General features: G+C 41.6%; 1 protein-coding gene across 1 annotated transcript in view; it reads right to left on the bottom strand.

The window, feature by feature from the left end:
* Window positions 1-378: 378 nt before the first annotated feature.
* LOC126481170 (cold shock domain-containing protein E1-like) overlaps window positions 379-15924 on the bottom strand; it is a 72123-nt gene continuing 56577 nt past the window's right edge. The window contains exon 14 of the mRNA XM_050104738.1: window positions 379-2702. Within this exon, the coding sequence (XP_049960695.1) occupies window positions 2525-2702 (178 nt within the window). The 3' untranslated portion in view covers window positions 379-2524. The remainder of the gene's footprint in view (window positions 2703-15924) is intronic.

A 15924-nucleotide genomic window follows, 5' to 3' on the forward strand; every position in this document is an offset into this window, starting at 1 on the left:
AGACCAAAGAATCATTATTTATGTCCAGTATATTGAGCAATTTATTGATATGCAGATTTATTCAAAGCCTGTAAAGAAACAAGCTAACACAAAAGTCATATGTTGTTGAAGTTATGTTTCTGAGTCTTCAAGTATGTTATACAAAGAGAGTACACTGAATCCCTTAAGAATCTTACTTCAGAAATATATTACTCTAGTTTCAGAAGCTTTTCTGTTCAGGAGATGCAAATTCAGGTCTAATATTCAGAACAAAACAATGTTCCAACTGTAGTTTCAATGTAAGCCCGCATATAACTGCAATCCCATTAGGCATGGATGTTACATTCAGGGATAGGAGAGCAGGCATACACAAATTTTAGTAGACCCTTGTTGTCTGCATCTTGTTCAACCGATTTTTGTATATTTTTTTTTACATTTCCTTGTAACTGAAAACTTAATACAATATAATAAAAATAAACATCACATGTATAGTCAAATTCTGCTGAACAGTACCCACAGCAACCTGGAGCAATTTAAAATACGTTACATCTCCATTACCAAAGAATAGTGAGTGAAACATATTACAGAATGCAGCAGCACACCACAGCTGACAATAATTCAAGCAATGAAAACTTGTTTCTCATTTTAAAATATATATTTTCAAGCTCTGAATCTTTCCTCCTCATACAATCATGCAAAAGTTGGTAGTTCATAAAAAGCAATAATATTGATTTATGCCGACTGATTCACAGACATACAAAAAAAGGAAAAAAATGAGAAGAAAACAAGACAACTGTCTACATGCAAAAGACAATTTAGCACAATATCTCAGACTTAGGATAACAGATTTGAGTCTTTACAAAATTTAAGGAAGTTGTCCTGTAGCAGATATAAAAAGATCTCAACTCTTCTTAGACAACTGTATTTCTTTGGTACTATATCATGTGGTTTCAGACTAATACCCTTCATATACAAGATATTATTAATTGTTCATAAATTGCAACAAACACATCCATACATCCACTCAGAAGTACAGGAGAATGTACAAATCACATTAAAATTGTTTACAAATATTAAATGAATATTGGTTACAGCTACTTAAAACTATTATGCACTCCAGGTTTACTACGGATGGATGAGCATGAAAGCAATGCCTACTCTATCAAACATCTTCCAGCTCTATTCTATTAAACAGCATCCAGCAGTACACATTGTTTATTTGTAATACAAGATTGCCTCCTTCCTGAATATTCATTCACAGACTCATTGTATCACAGAAGAAGTAGAAAGTTTTCATTTTACATTTTTTAAGACTTTGTAATATGTATTTAAATAATTCTTAGTTAATGTAAACCACTGAAGCATCTACAAAGAAAAATCTGTTTTTTCCTAACCTCCTCTTTGCACAAACCAACACTCTTAACTTAGGCACACATAGATCTGTTTTTCAGTCTTTAATGAAAAATATGTCAAAACAGTACAAAATGATGTTTTTCTAACTTGCTCGCCATTAAATAGGTAGGTATAAAATTGTTTACTGAAGTACAGAGGCAGAACAGGAAACCCCAGAGATTGGAAGTAAAGGGCAACATAATCCAGTTTACATAAACAACACAGTTGTTGTGGGTACTGAATGTAAGACAAATCTTGGACAGTTAACTTCGTATTTATTAGTGGCAGAAGTAAACTTTTAACACTGCTGTCTAAATTGTGCCAAACAATTTAGACAATTAAACAGGAATCACCAAATATGTATTGTTCTAAAACTTCTAGGGAGATAAGACTGAATATTAAATACAGAAGTTATGTTCCCCAGCATATTCAAGGGAGTCTTGTAATTTTTTAATGCTAGTTTCTTTTACAACTATACTGCCACTCCATATTTACATGGACAATGTAACAGACCAAGTCTTGCCATCAGCTATCAGTAGTTGTGATGGAAAGTAACAGTGTCAATATTTACTTGTGTCTCTAAATTGTACCATTAAAACAAGCAGGATAGTTAACTCGGGAAACTACTGCTTGCAGATGGAACTTGTGGATAAATCTTGAGAGAATGAAGCTGTAGTTGTCGCTACCATTCCTTCAGTGGTCCAAATGTTCACAGCTGACTTCAGTGAATAACACACAATTTTACTATGCCATAAAATAAGAGGTCTAACAGGACTTTAACCTGTATCTTCATGGTATAAGAAGAGACCAGTTTATTTGTAACATTTCAGCTGCAAGCATTAAATTAAAAATCTGGATTACTGACTGCCTTTTTTTTTACTTGACATGGGTGGCAGTATTTTGCATGATTTCATATTTGTTTTGGAAGAGCATATATTTAATTACAGCTTCAAATCATTTTAAAGAACACCTCTCATCTTGTGAAGTTTGATGTAAGCATATAATACGAGTATAGTATGGATGCTTCAATGTGTTAAAGCAAAATTGAACTAAGTGTGCTAATCAGTAATAGTTATACAGAGATTTTATTTTCTGGGATCTCTAAGTTCTTATTCAAGGACTGCTGTCTGAGTAGAAATTGCCTGCACAAACATTATTCAGAAACAGGAGCTCCAGGTAAACGTGGTTGGCGTATATCAATATCAAAGCCCCTCGTTCCATCAGGTCCTCGTGGCTGTCTGACTACCGTCAATTTTGGTCCAGAATCATCAAGTGAAATAGTTCTCAATCGGCTAATAAGCCTCTCTGGCCGTTCTTGTTTAGGAGCGTCACTGAAAATAAGAATAATTATTTTAATAAAAATTTGTTTTGTCACTGAACAACATGGTTATTTGGGGAAAATAGCATTCATATGGTGTTCAGCAAATAAATGATAAAATATCACCAAACATGATTTTCAACTTATCAGAGGTAACTGTGTCAATCTTAAAATCCTACTGCAAAAGTTAGAATAATGGGAAATCTGGAATGGAATAACAATATTATTAGAACACTGCTACTAGCTACATAGAGGAGGCTGCATCTATGTTGCGAGTAGTAATCTATTTGTATTACTAGAAAGTTACAGTTTCAGAGAATACATGGTTCTATTTAAGAAGTGCTATACAGGATGCCATACATTGCTGTTAACACAATCCACTTATGGTCATCATTTATATGGGGAAATATTTTATGCCATGCCAAGACTGTTTGTTTGTTTGTTTTGTTTTGCTTTAGGGCGCAACACACAACTGGGGTAATACGTGCCCAAATCAAAACTATGGAACACAAAGACATGGAGGAGTTAAAAAATGGCTATACATCGGTCTCAATTGATATAATGGAAGACAGCTAAAAACAGGCATGTGGAAAACGGGCTTAAAAAAGACATCATACAGAAACGGAGGTCCAAAACTAAAAATTGATGGCCTTCAGCACACTGCTTTGGCAGATAAAAAGTAAAACACAGTCGACAGCTCGCGCATCATTTGCTAAAATGGCCAATAACTCAGATGGCAAACCAAAGCAGGAACGTAAGCAGTTAAAAATGGGCAGTCAGTCAGGAAGTGGCGGACAGTTAAAACTTGGGTGGAATGTGTACAAAGTGGTGGGTTAGCACCACTTATCAAATGACGACAGCTAAGAAGGCAGTGACCAATACACAGCCTACTCGAAATGACCTCCTCCCAGCGAGAAGGCCGAGAGGAGCTCGTCCAAGTCAGGGGAGAGGCTTAATAAGCCAGAGCTTATTCCCGTGAAGCAAGGACCATTGGCGATGCCGAAGGGACACTACCTCCTGACAGATGGCAACACAGAGATCGTCAGAGGGAATATAGGAACTCGCGAGCTGAGGTACGAGGACTGCAGCCATGGCAGCAGCCTCGTTTCCTGGCAGTCCGATATGACCAGGAACCCACAGAAAAATCACACTGGCTCCACCAAGAGTGAGCAAGTGACAGTTTTCCTGGACCCACTGCACTAAGGGATGGGTGGTGTACAGTGTACATAGACTTTGAAGGGTGCTGAGTGAGTCTGAGCACAGGACAGAATCAAAAAGGCTGTGTCGCTGGATGTACACCGCGGCCTGATAAAGGACAAAGAGCTCAGCTGTAAATACTGAGCAGAGTGCCGGAAACCAATATCAAAACACATAGGTGCCATTGACGAAGGCACACCCGACCCCACAGTCAGTCCGAGACCCATAAGTTTATACAAAGCTACTATCACGAAGATCGTGAAACTGAAGGCATTAGACCAAGGCTGGAGTAGGCCAAGGTTAACATGAGTCGCTTCACAAAGCCTAGGTGATGAAGGGTTCACACCCACTGGGAAAGGTGCAGACAGTGTGAAGATAAGCCACCATAGCAAGTGCTGAAAGTGGACTCCAGGACCTAACAGAGAAAAGAGAAGCACTCCATACTGACGATCAACGGAATCATGAAAGAAGGAGGCATAGAATGGGTGGCCATGCATGTCAGACAAACAGCATGCATACTTGCTGAAAAGAAAGTCACAGTGGTAGTTCAGCAGCTCCAGCATACAGCCTCTCAACTGGGCTAGTGTAAAAGGCATCCGTGGCCAAACAGATCCCACAATGGTGGATAGTGTTGAGACGGCGTAAGAGGGATGGACGTGCAGACACAGAAACGATGCACCCACAGTGGAGTTCCGAACGGACAAGGGACTAGTACAAACGGAGGAGAGTGGTTCAATCGGCACTCCAAGAAGTACCACTGTGGACATATAGGACACTGAGGAACCGCGTACAGTGGGCTGCCAGGTAAGGCACATGAGAGGACCAAGAGAGTTTCCTATCGAGCATGAGCCCCAGGAATTTCGTAGTTTCAATGAATGGAAGGCCAATGGGCTCAAGATGTAAAGACAAGACAGTGGGAGAAACCAACTGCGTTGCCAAAAATTCACAGAGACGGTTTTGTCAATGGAAAAGCGAAAGCCACTGTCGATGCTACAGGAGTAAAGATGATCAAGACGTGACTGAAGATGCCTCTCAGTGAGACAGGTCTGTGGAGAACTACAATAGATAGCAAAATTGTCAACAAAATGGGAGCCAGAGACGTCTGACTAGAGCCAGACCATTATAGGGTTAATGGCGATAGCAAAGAGGGCGACGCTCAGGACGAATGCCATTTTCCTGGATAAAGATTCGACAAGGCAGAACCCACACGCACCTTGAAAACTGGGTCTTTTAAAAATGCCCAAAGGGAACAGGGCATGCGGCCATGTGTAAAGATTACACAGGATACCAATTCTGTAGCAGGTGTCACAGACATCCAAATCGAAAAACATGGCCACAGTCTGGGATTTCCGCAGAAAACGATTCATGACATGGGTGGAACAAAGTAACGAGATGGTCAACTATAGAACACCGCACTCGAAATTCACACTGTAAATTCGTCGGTAAATTGGGAGACTTGAGTCACCATACCAGCCAGGCATGTACCATACGATCCATCACCTTGCAAACGCAGCTGGTAAGAGAGATGGGGCGGTACCTAGAAGGAAGGTTTTTGTCCTTTCCGGGCTTAGGTATGGGTATGACGACGGCTTCACGCCAGTGACCGGGAAATGTGCCCTCTGCCCAAATGCAGTTGTATGTGTTAAGCAGAAGGTGCTTGCCCGCAAGAGAAAGGTGATGCAACATCTGAATGTGGATGACACCTGGCCCTGGGGCGGAGGATCGGGATGAACTGAGAGCATGATCCAAGTCCGAGAGCACGTTTTCTGTGTGTGAATTGCATCATGGCATGCCTCAGTCCACCAAGGGACTGGGACATGACGTGGTAAAGAGAAAGTGCGAGGAATGAAAGCTCTGCAGCAGTAAGGATAACGTTTGGGAGCTATTCCATCTGGTCATCACAACTGGGAAAATCTTGTTCTTCGAAGGTTGCCAGGGAGGAGTAAAGCTGCCATTTAGGCATGCACAAGGATCAGGTAGGAGTCAGCAAACAAACAGCACACAGGAAATAGTTGTCCGAGTAGGTGTCAGAAAGTACATACCACTCAAGACAATGGGCAAGTTGGGCAGTGCAAAAGGATAGGTCCAAATGGGAATAGGTGTGCGAGGAGTCAGAAAGGAAAGTGGGTACCCCAGTGTCAAAGCAGGAGAGGTTAAGTTGGTTAAAGGAGCTCAGCCAAGAGGGCACCTCTCTGATATGTCCTGGGAGAACCCCAAAGATGATGATGCGCTTTAAAGTCACCAAGTAACAAAAATGGGGGAGGTAGCTGCCCAATAAACTGAACGAAGTCTGCCCTGGTGACATTTAATGACGGAGGGACATAAATGGTACAGAGGGAAAAAGTCAGGTGGGGCAGGAAAAGGCGAATTGCGACAGCTTGAAGGTGGGTAGTCAGGGTGATGGGTTGACTTTGAATGTCATCCCGTACGAGCAGCACGACGCCCCCATGAGATGGAATGCACCTCAGAGGGAAGGTGAAAACGAATTGGTAGGAAATGTGGAAGCTCAAAGCAGTCGTGAGGGCGCAATTTCGTTTCCTGAAGGCAGAGTACAAGGGAACGCTCCAATGCTAAAAGCAGCCGTAAATCCTCTTTGTGAGACCGAAGGCTGCAAACGTCCATTGGAGAAGTCATGATGAGGAAGACACGTAGGGGTGTCACCTCGGCAGCTGCCGAGTGACAGCCTGTGAAGAGTTGCTACTACAGGGCACAGAAGCAGGAGGATCCTGCTCCATGGGGTCCACAGAAGCATCGGTTTGCTTGTGCTGTCCATCTGTGGAGTCCAATGCTGAAAAATGGTTGGCAGTGCACTTTGGCGACATGGACGCTGGCCGGGCTAAGGTATCATGTGGCAGAGGATCTTCGAATTGGCGAAGGAGAAGACCGTTTGCCTTTGGTGGACTTCTTCGAGCCTTTCCGGTTAGAGGAAGACTTGGGTGTTGTTTGGCTGGAGGGAAGGACAAAGTCTTCATGGGAGTACTCCTTCTGTCCTATCTGGCCTACCACTTTCATATGGCTGTGTGCGCCGCCATATTGATGGGTGACCTTGAACGAGCTTCGCTTGGCAGCCGCAGCGCCGCGGCGGATCACGCTCTAGTTTTAACAGAGCGCGATCCGCTGGAAAACTCAGTTTCCGGTCCGCCATCTTGGATTATCAGCGCGCTACTTCCTGCCGCGCCCAGTTTATCAGTGACGTACATCCGCTTGGCAGGCAGCTGCATGCTCATTCGACTCGAGGCAGCTGCACAGAAGCTGGTGGCTTCAACCCTTGAGGCAAGAGTTTGACGGCTTGTTGCGCAGCTGGATGAGGGGATGGTGAAGCTACCTCAACACTGGGAGATTTCACGACCTCAGAGCTGAACTGGAGGTCACACATCTGCGTGGCCATGTCCTCCATGGAGCGAGGGTTAACAAGAACAGAATTACAGGTGCCAGACGGGGGAATGCAGGGTTTGCGACTAGCCAGTAACTTATGAGCTACTGGGTAATGCACTTTTTCCTTTACCCAGATCTCTTGGATTGCCCAATCATCAAGATACATGGGACAATCCCAAGAAGCGGCGGCATGGCCGCCATTAAAGTTGATACAGCAGGGAGAAGGAGGCGGACAATTGCCCTCATACGCATCCCTACCACAGGTTACACACTTGGCTGGGTATCGACAAGATGTTCTAGTACGGGTTGAAACACTGACACTGGTAGCAGCGCATCGGGTTTGGAATGTACGGCTGGACTGTGATAATTTCATAGCCTGCTTTGATCTTGGACGGAAGCACCATTCTATCAAAGGAGAGAAAAAAGCTGGGGTGCGCACTAAGGAGGAATCTACCTTTTTCATTACATGATGGATGGCAATGACACCCTGATCAGAGAGATGACATTGGATTTCGGCCTCGGTCAGACCATCGAGGAGCCTGGTGTAAATTACACCACGGGAGGAACTCAAAGTTCTATGGGCCTCGACACTAACAGGGTAGCCGTGAATCAGAAGTAGCCTCCAAAAGGGAAGTCCATTCAGTAAACGAGGGCAGTATTTCACAGGGCCGACAATTGTATCAACACCTTTCTGAATAATAAACAGATTTACCATGGCGAAGCACTGACTGTCTTCAGTACGTGAGACCATGAGGAACTGTGGTGCAATGGGAAGGGTCTTTGAATCATTAGCCTCATTACGTTTTGTAGACATTGATTGTGGAGATGATTGACTCATCATGAGGAAGTCTCCATGATTGCCAGTGTCTCTGATGGCACACTCCTCCACTGCGGGCGCCCTTCACAAGGGGGCACACCTGCCTTAGGTGACTGTTCACATCTCAGATCACACCTCCCGAACACCTGATGGCCAATTGGCAATTTGGCAAGGTTGCAGCTCAGGCAATCATCCCTCCCTCGGCCTGGCCTGTACCAGGATGTATGTCCAAACCCTACCTGTCGACCCAGGGCTGGGAATTATGTATTACCCAGTCACCTGTTATGCGTTAAGACGCGTGGGCCGGTCTCCAGGTGCGCACAGGGAGAAAGAAGAAAAAGAGGAACCTCAAATGCCGAAGCGGAGGAAGGAAAGGAGAAGGGAAACAAAGAAAGGAAAAGAAGTGAAAAACAAAGGTAAGACTGTTCTTATGTCAGTGACAGACAATGCAGAACATTCCCAATAACATTCTGGACATGGTCCCCAAGTGAGGGGGGAAAAGAATAGCAAGAGGTTAGACATGCAGCACAGAAGGGAAAAAATGCTGCAAAGGCTGGGGCCCCGTGGTAGCCAAACACGAACCTGCCAACAAGTGGTGAGCCCCCTGGAGGAATTCAAAGACTGTATACTCATTGAAGACTGTGTCACTGGTATTCAAAGTTCACAACATGTAGTACAGATTATGAAGTTTTTATATTGAGGTATACCGAGTGCTTAACACTACCCCAATAATTACAGTATGTGTGTCCCTGACAGTTCTGGCAGGTGGATCCCAAAACAAGTGCTGCATGTACAACTCTCATATGAATGCGCCCCAGAAAAGGCATTTTGACACTGTCTGAAAATCCTGCACTTTTGCAGTGTCCAATTGAGGGCCCATAACTGTCGTCATTTCACATTAATTAAATACCATTTTATTTGAATCTTTTTCAGATGATACATGTGAAGTAAAGTCACATCCACCAAGAAAGTAGTAATCAGTATTTTGTGAAGGCAGTTAATTATTTTATTATAACAAAAGAAAAATTCTTTTGAGAAAACTATAAAATTGTAGACAGAATCAGTGCCAGTAAATACCTTTAGGTGAACTGTCAGTACTTCTGACAGACATATATGAAGCACATACCCTATCCTATCTTTCAGAACTAATAGTTCCTTCCTGGGAGATGAGAACAGGATGGATTGGGGAAGGTTAGAAAGGAATGGTGGGTCATTCAGGCCCCAGGATGAGAGGGACACATCTGTTCCGAAAGCTAGGATACAGTGTATACATAAATCAAACAGCAGTACTGACAATTCATCTGGCGATAACTCTGGCCAATTCTGTCTCATAAGTTTATAATTAAGTGGTTTTGCACAAATAGGGAAGTTTTAGGTGTGAAAAAAGCTATCTAGGTTATGCTGTCACAAATACCCTGCCTAAAATTAATGTACCACATCAAAAATAATAAACAAAGAGAAGATAGAAGTTTTATGTTCTTGGGTGAGAATAGTGATGAAAATTTCCACTGAAAGAAGTATCCACAGACCTACTACAACGTTTACATTTGGCAACTTTTTCCAAAAGAATAACTGAGGATAATTGTTGGCAATATACACAAGACAGATGAAAAACCCTCAGACTTGAAAAAGGATGTAATTGCCACTGTCACTGTTCTGAAGAAAGCAAGTACTTAACTGAACCATCAATTTAATATGTCATGTTTACAAAATACTGACAAAAATATTTATAAAGTATGAAAAAACTGGTAGAGGCTGACTTCAGAAAAGATTGTTTGCATTCTAGGAAAGTGTAGGAAAACTTGAGTCAATTCAGTTCAGATCAGAGGCTTATCTTTGAAAATAGGCTGAAGAAAAACAAATGTACATTTGTAGATTCACAGCTTACACTGAAACCAGACTGCAGTAATAACAGTCTATGGACATGGAAAAAAAGCAAGCCTCTTGGAAAGGAGTTACAATATAAACAACAACAATGGTAAAAGAAGGGTAATGAAATGTAGCTGAAATAAATCAAGTGATGCTGAGCTTGGGATATGAGACACTGAAAGAAACTGATTAGTTTTGCTTATGTGGGTAGCAAAATATCTGATGATGGTGGAAGTAGAGAAAATACAAAATAAAAACTGGCAATAGCATGAAAAGTGTCTCTAGAAAAGAGAAATTGGTTAACACTGCATATAAATTGAAGTTGTCATAAGTTTTTTCTTAAAATATTTGTCAGGTGTGTAGCTTTTTATAGAAATGGAAGTGAAACATGGATGATAAACAGTCCAGGCATGAAAGAATAGAAGCTTTTGAAATGTGGAGCAATACAAGACTGCTACACATTAGATGGGGAGGAAAGAAATTTATGGCACAAATTGAATAAAAGAAGTGATAGTTGATAAGATGCGTCCTGGGAATAGCCAATTTGGTAATGGAAAGGAGGGGGGTGGTGGTGGTTAAAATTGTAGAGGAGGTCCAAGACTTGAGTTTAGTAGTTATGCAGAATTTTTTTTTATTTTTTAACTTTGTTCAATGAATATATTGTAACCCATAATGCCTATTGCAAATATAATCCAACAAGCTGACACTGATAAAGTAGTGTACAATAATACAAGGAACTTATGCAAACAGTTCTACAGATAAAGCAAAATCAACAGTATTCTATCATCGCGAATTAGTATTATAGTTCCTAAAGTCAATTTCAGCTACTGTACGTCAACCTGATATAAGTTATATAGGTCCTGACTGATACAGTCACAAAATATCATTTACTGTTCTGTTTTACTTTTATTCTGGAGTTATATTTTGGTTCCAAGTGCAAGTGACTTAATTAATGTCCTCCGCAATAAGGCAGTAATATCAGTTCCAATATGAAAAACTGTTAAGAATACCTACAACTAAGTCACAGTATTTTTCCATTGCCTTCGGCACCTAATCTACTGGTATCTTGGTCACCACTTGTGACAATGGAATATCTGAAGATGAAAATTTTAAATGCAATTGATATTAATGGTCATCTGAAATACAGCCATACCCGGGTAATAAAAAACTGAAAATAATTATGTAGTTACTGTTTCAGGCAACATGGTCTCTTGCACCACAGAGATTTCAGCAAGTAAGCTACAGATGTCGTCCCACGCTAAGAGCATTGTGCAAAAAGAGTGACACAGTCAGAAGAGAGTACATGTTCCAGGTTTCTTGCAGAGAGAGTTCTGCTGTGGTATGGATAACAAACATACAACAGTTTGCGACTGAAATGGTGCAACAACTGGAAATGTCCTCTAAAGTTGAAGTACAGGGGACAATACAATTCATGTGGGAAAAATTTCTACATTGCACACAGATTCATCATGAAATTGTGGCTATACAGTGACCAAATGCAATGCTGCGTCCAGTCATGGAAGAGGTGCCAACAATTTGAACAAGGTTGTAAAAATGTGGTTGAGCTGATCAGGAAACCCAGATCTTGTACTATGTGATTTCCACAAACTGAAAATCACTGGAGGAGGACAGGAGGGAAATTTTTCAACAATGAGAACGTTTACACAAAAGTTCTCGAATGCCTACTCGATCAAGGAATTGAACAATTAGTAGAGTGTGTTACAACCTTTAATTTACAGAGACTCAAGTTTGAAGTGTAATGCAGCATTCAATAAAAGTAACAGGATGGAAATCTATTGCAATATCTTGAAATGGATAATTCTTGCTTTAATGTATTCAAGTAACATCAGAGTCCCTACGGCAAGAATGAAATACAGTAGTTCTTTTATTTTCCTTTTTTCCTCTTCAATTCTACGCTTAACATTTTATCCCCTCTTTCCAGTCCTCTATCAGTTTCAATATTAAGGATACGCCTCTTATCTAAGTGTTACAGCAGAAAGTCAAGCGCTGGCATGTCAGTCGAGAATGATAGAGAAGAGATGGCTGCAGGAAGATGTCAGCCAATCGCACGCTGACCGGACCTCCCTCTGGGATGACAACGCGACAACAGCAGCCCCTTTGTGAAGAGGACATAAGTGCGGTGTCTGACTGGTCACAGCCCAGTTGAATAGCAGCTTCAAGACTAGCAACTTGGATAGAAGCATCTACACTCGTTACTTCGCTTTTACACTCTATGTAGCACAGACTTGTGACTGTTTATACTGAAGAAAATTGCTTCTTTGTATGTCACCCTTTGCTTGTGACACATCTGTGTATTATTGTCCTTTTCCTATTGTAACAAAACGATTTGTTTGATTTGCTTGTCTAGCAATCCGAGTAAGCAGCATTCCTAGAAACCTCATATTTGATGAGCAGGGAAACACAATATTTGGCAACGAGGTATAAGAAGAACCCAGCGCCTGGCTGCCACAAATTTTCTTTTGTCGTGGGCTTTGGTGTTTTGTGGACGCCTTAATTCTACCTTGTCTTTTCTTTGCAGGAGTGTGTTTACAAGGTTTAACAGTGTCTCTTACAGTGTTCTTTTTTTTATTCAATGTTTTCAGGTGGGCATGGCAGAAATTTTCTTTGTTTGTGTGTTTATTTTTTTTGCTTGCATTGTCTGTTTATTGTATTCGCCTATTCCAAAATGAGCAACAAATCTCTCCCACCCCCTGCTCAGGTGCTCAGCTACAAGCGATAGATGCAACATGGCTAGCATAGATGTTTCAGTTTCAGACGCAGCAGATAGCTACACTGCTAAACATGGTACAGGAGCTACTTGCCAATCAAGCTGCCAATGTAGTGCAACAGATAACAACTGTAGCTCCAAGTGCTATACTGCCTTTTCGCCAGTTTAACGAAAAAGAAGGGGAATAGCTCGAGTTGTTAACAGTATGAAGCCCACATAATTGCTCACAACATATCAGGTACTGTGAAACCACATTACTTTTTGCCAACAGTAGGAAGTGCAGTCTTTCATCTCATTCAGAAATTGTCCTCTAAACGCCACTCAGAGTGAACTTTCCTATGATCAGATTGTAGATTCCCTGACTGACTATTATGACCAACAAGTGAATGTGGTGGCAGCTAGGTACCAATTCTTTAGTTGCAAGAAAAGGCCAGAACAAACTTATTGTGAGTGGGTAACAAATTTTCAGGGTATGACGGGGAACTGCGAATTCAAATGTGCTTGTGGTGCTTTATATTCAGATTTATGTTGCATGATGCGATCGTGTACAGTGTAACTGATGTCAAACTTAGAGAACAGATTTTGAAACTGTCCAATCTATCATTCCAGCGCACAGTGCAAATTCTAGATCAGTATGATTCAGGTGCTGTGTCGGCCAATAAATTTGAGCAGCCACTAATTTGTCAGGTTAAGTCGTCCCTTGCTTATGACCAGCCTAGTAGGCAGCAACAGCCGCATAGACAGATCTCTACACAGGCAAACACAATTAAGTCATGCCCTCAGTGCTATTCAAGGTACAAACACGAACACTGCACGTCCATACAGCACATCGTTACGCTTGTGGCAAGAAAGGTCACGTACAATCTTTATGTTTGCAACAGAACAACCATAAGAATTCTGTCCACTCACAAATATCTAGTCACAAGGTCAATGTAATCAATGCAGCGTATTCAAAGCCTGTTACAGGCATTAGCAAAACTAACAAGTGCACAGTTTCTTCAATGCTATGACAGTCCAACAAACATTTTGTTCATTTGCATAATAGTGGAAAGAATGTGAAATTTCAGCTGCACATGGGTGCCTCGGTTACAGTGCTGAATTGTAACACTTATGAACTGTTAGGGTACCCATGCCTGTTTAAAACTAGCACGCCTCTGACGGCTTATAATGGACAAGACATTCCCATTCTCGGAAAATGTACTTAGCTTGCCTCGGATCACTCGCATACGCGAACTGTAACTTTCACTGTGCTACAATCACATGATTGTGAGAATATATTTGGCCTTGATTTGTTTGGCTTTCAAATTCAGGGAAATGTGTTGTCAGTGACTGTAGTCAATGCAAAAGATAGTGTAGCTCACTTGCTGAAAGAATTCCCGGAACTCTTTTTCTGAAGGTTTAGGCAGGGCTAACAATTTTGTTGCACATATTACTATGAAAGACAATGCTCAGCCGAAATTTTGCTAGGCCAGCACTGTTCCCCTTGCATTATGGTATAAAGTAGCTAGCTGCTGAACTTGAGGAATTGCAAGATAGTGAAGCTATTGTGGCCATACAAGTTAGTCACTGGGCAAGTCCACAGATTTGCTCCCCAAACCTTCAGGCTGCATTCGCCTCTGTGTTGACTTCAAGTCTTCAGTCAACCCACAAACTGTGATTGATACTTATCCATTGCCACGCCCAGAGGTTCTCATGGACAGATTGGGCGCTGTTGCTACTTTTCAAAAATTGATTTGTGCAATGCATATCTTCAAATACAACAAGATGAAGAATCTCAAATTGTGTGTGTTGTGAACACTCATTTGGACTTGTTTAAATATTTGCATTTGCCTTTTAGCAGCACTTCTCCACCTGCCATTTCCAATGGTATCTGGAGCAGAGTACCAAACTGTTCAAACTGTTTGGACGATATTGTCACAGCAGGTTGTACATCTGAAGAGCACTTTGCAAATTTGTGTGCTTTGTTTTGTGTGTTGTCTGATGCAGGACTAAAGTGTAGACTGGACAAGTGTAATTTTTTAAAATCTGAATTGCAGTATCTTGGTCATGTCATTAACAGTCAAGGTGTACATCCTTTTCAGTCACGTTTGTTAGCCATGCGTGATCTGCCATTCCTCGCAATGTCACAGAATTGCAGTCAGTTTTAGGGAAAATGAACTACTATATTCGGTTCTTACTGAATGCTGCACAAATTGCAGCTCCACTGCATCGCTTGTGTTGCAAGAACATTCCCTTTGTCTGGACAGATGAGTGCCAAAAAGCTTTTCAAAAACTTAAAAGCTACATTGCTCAAGATCAATACTTGGTTCACTTTGATCCGGACAAACTAGTTGTGTAGCAAATTGATACTTCCTCTTTAGGAATCAGTGCAGTGCTTTCACACAGATTTGGTGATAAAGACAGGCCTATTTCTTTCGAATCAAAAGTGTTGTCCAAAGCTCAGTGCAACTATTCACAAATAGAGAAAGAGGCATTAGCTACTGTGTATGGTGTCACTAAATTCCACCACTACTTGTATGGCAGGAAATTCTACTTAGTAATGGATTACAAGCCATTGCAGTCTTTGTTTCATCTGATGAAGCCAGTTCCTGTACGAACTGTCCAAAAATTGCAAAGATGGGCTTTGTTGTTGTCTCAATACCAATATGAGATTGTGTACCATTCGACAGCTCACCATGCTAATGCGGACGCACTTTCGTGCCTTCCAATTGGCCCTGATATAGACTATGACACTTCTGCTGCATCTTGTTGTCACATCGATGCTCAGGATTCTGAATTGCTTTAATCCTTTCCTCTGAACTATAGCAAAATGGCACAGGCCATGGAAGCTGATTCTGATTTGAACATTTTGCTCAAATACATTCACACATCTTGACCGCGCTCATTGTAGAGCATAAAGAACTCTGCAGTGTGCTGATATTTTGCACGTCGGCATAGCCTCGCAATACAGCAAGGTGTAATTCTTGTTCAAAATTGACAGTGGACAGTCGTGTGTTGATCCCTTTGCAAACAGAAGTGCTGCAGTTACTTCACCAAGAACACTGGGGGATTGTTCGTATGAAACAGTTAGCGCGTAGACACTGTACTTAGCAGGGTATGGAGAGACAAATAGAACAGATGACATCAAAATGTCACGCACTTGCAGTAAATCAGTTCGTTGCAACACAAAAATTCTCTGCCTGGCTATACCCTTGCAATCACCATGGCAATGTGTGCACGTAGACTTTGCAGGACCTTTTTAGAACATTT

The sequence above is a fragment of the Schistocerca serialis genome, chromosome 5, assembly GCF_023864345.2.
Source record: "Schistocerca serialis cubense isolate TAMUIC-IGC-003099 chromosome 5, iqSchSeri2.2, whole genome shotgun sequence".
Lineage (NCBI taxonomy): Eukaryota > Metazoa > Arthropoda > Insecta > Orthoptera > Acrididae > Schistocerca > Schistocerca serialis.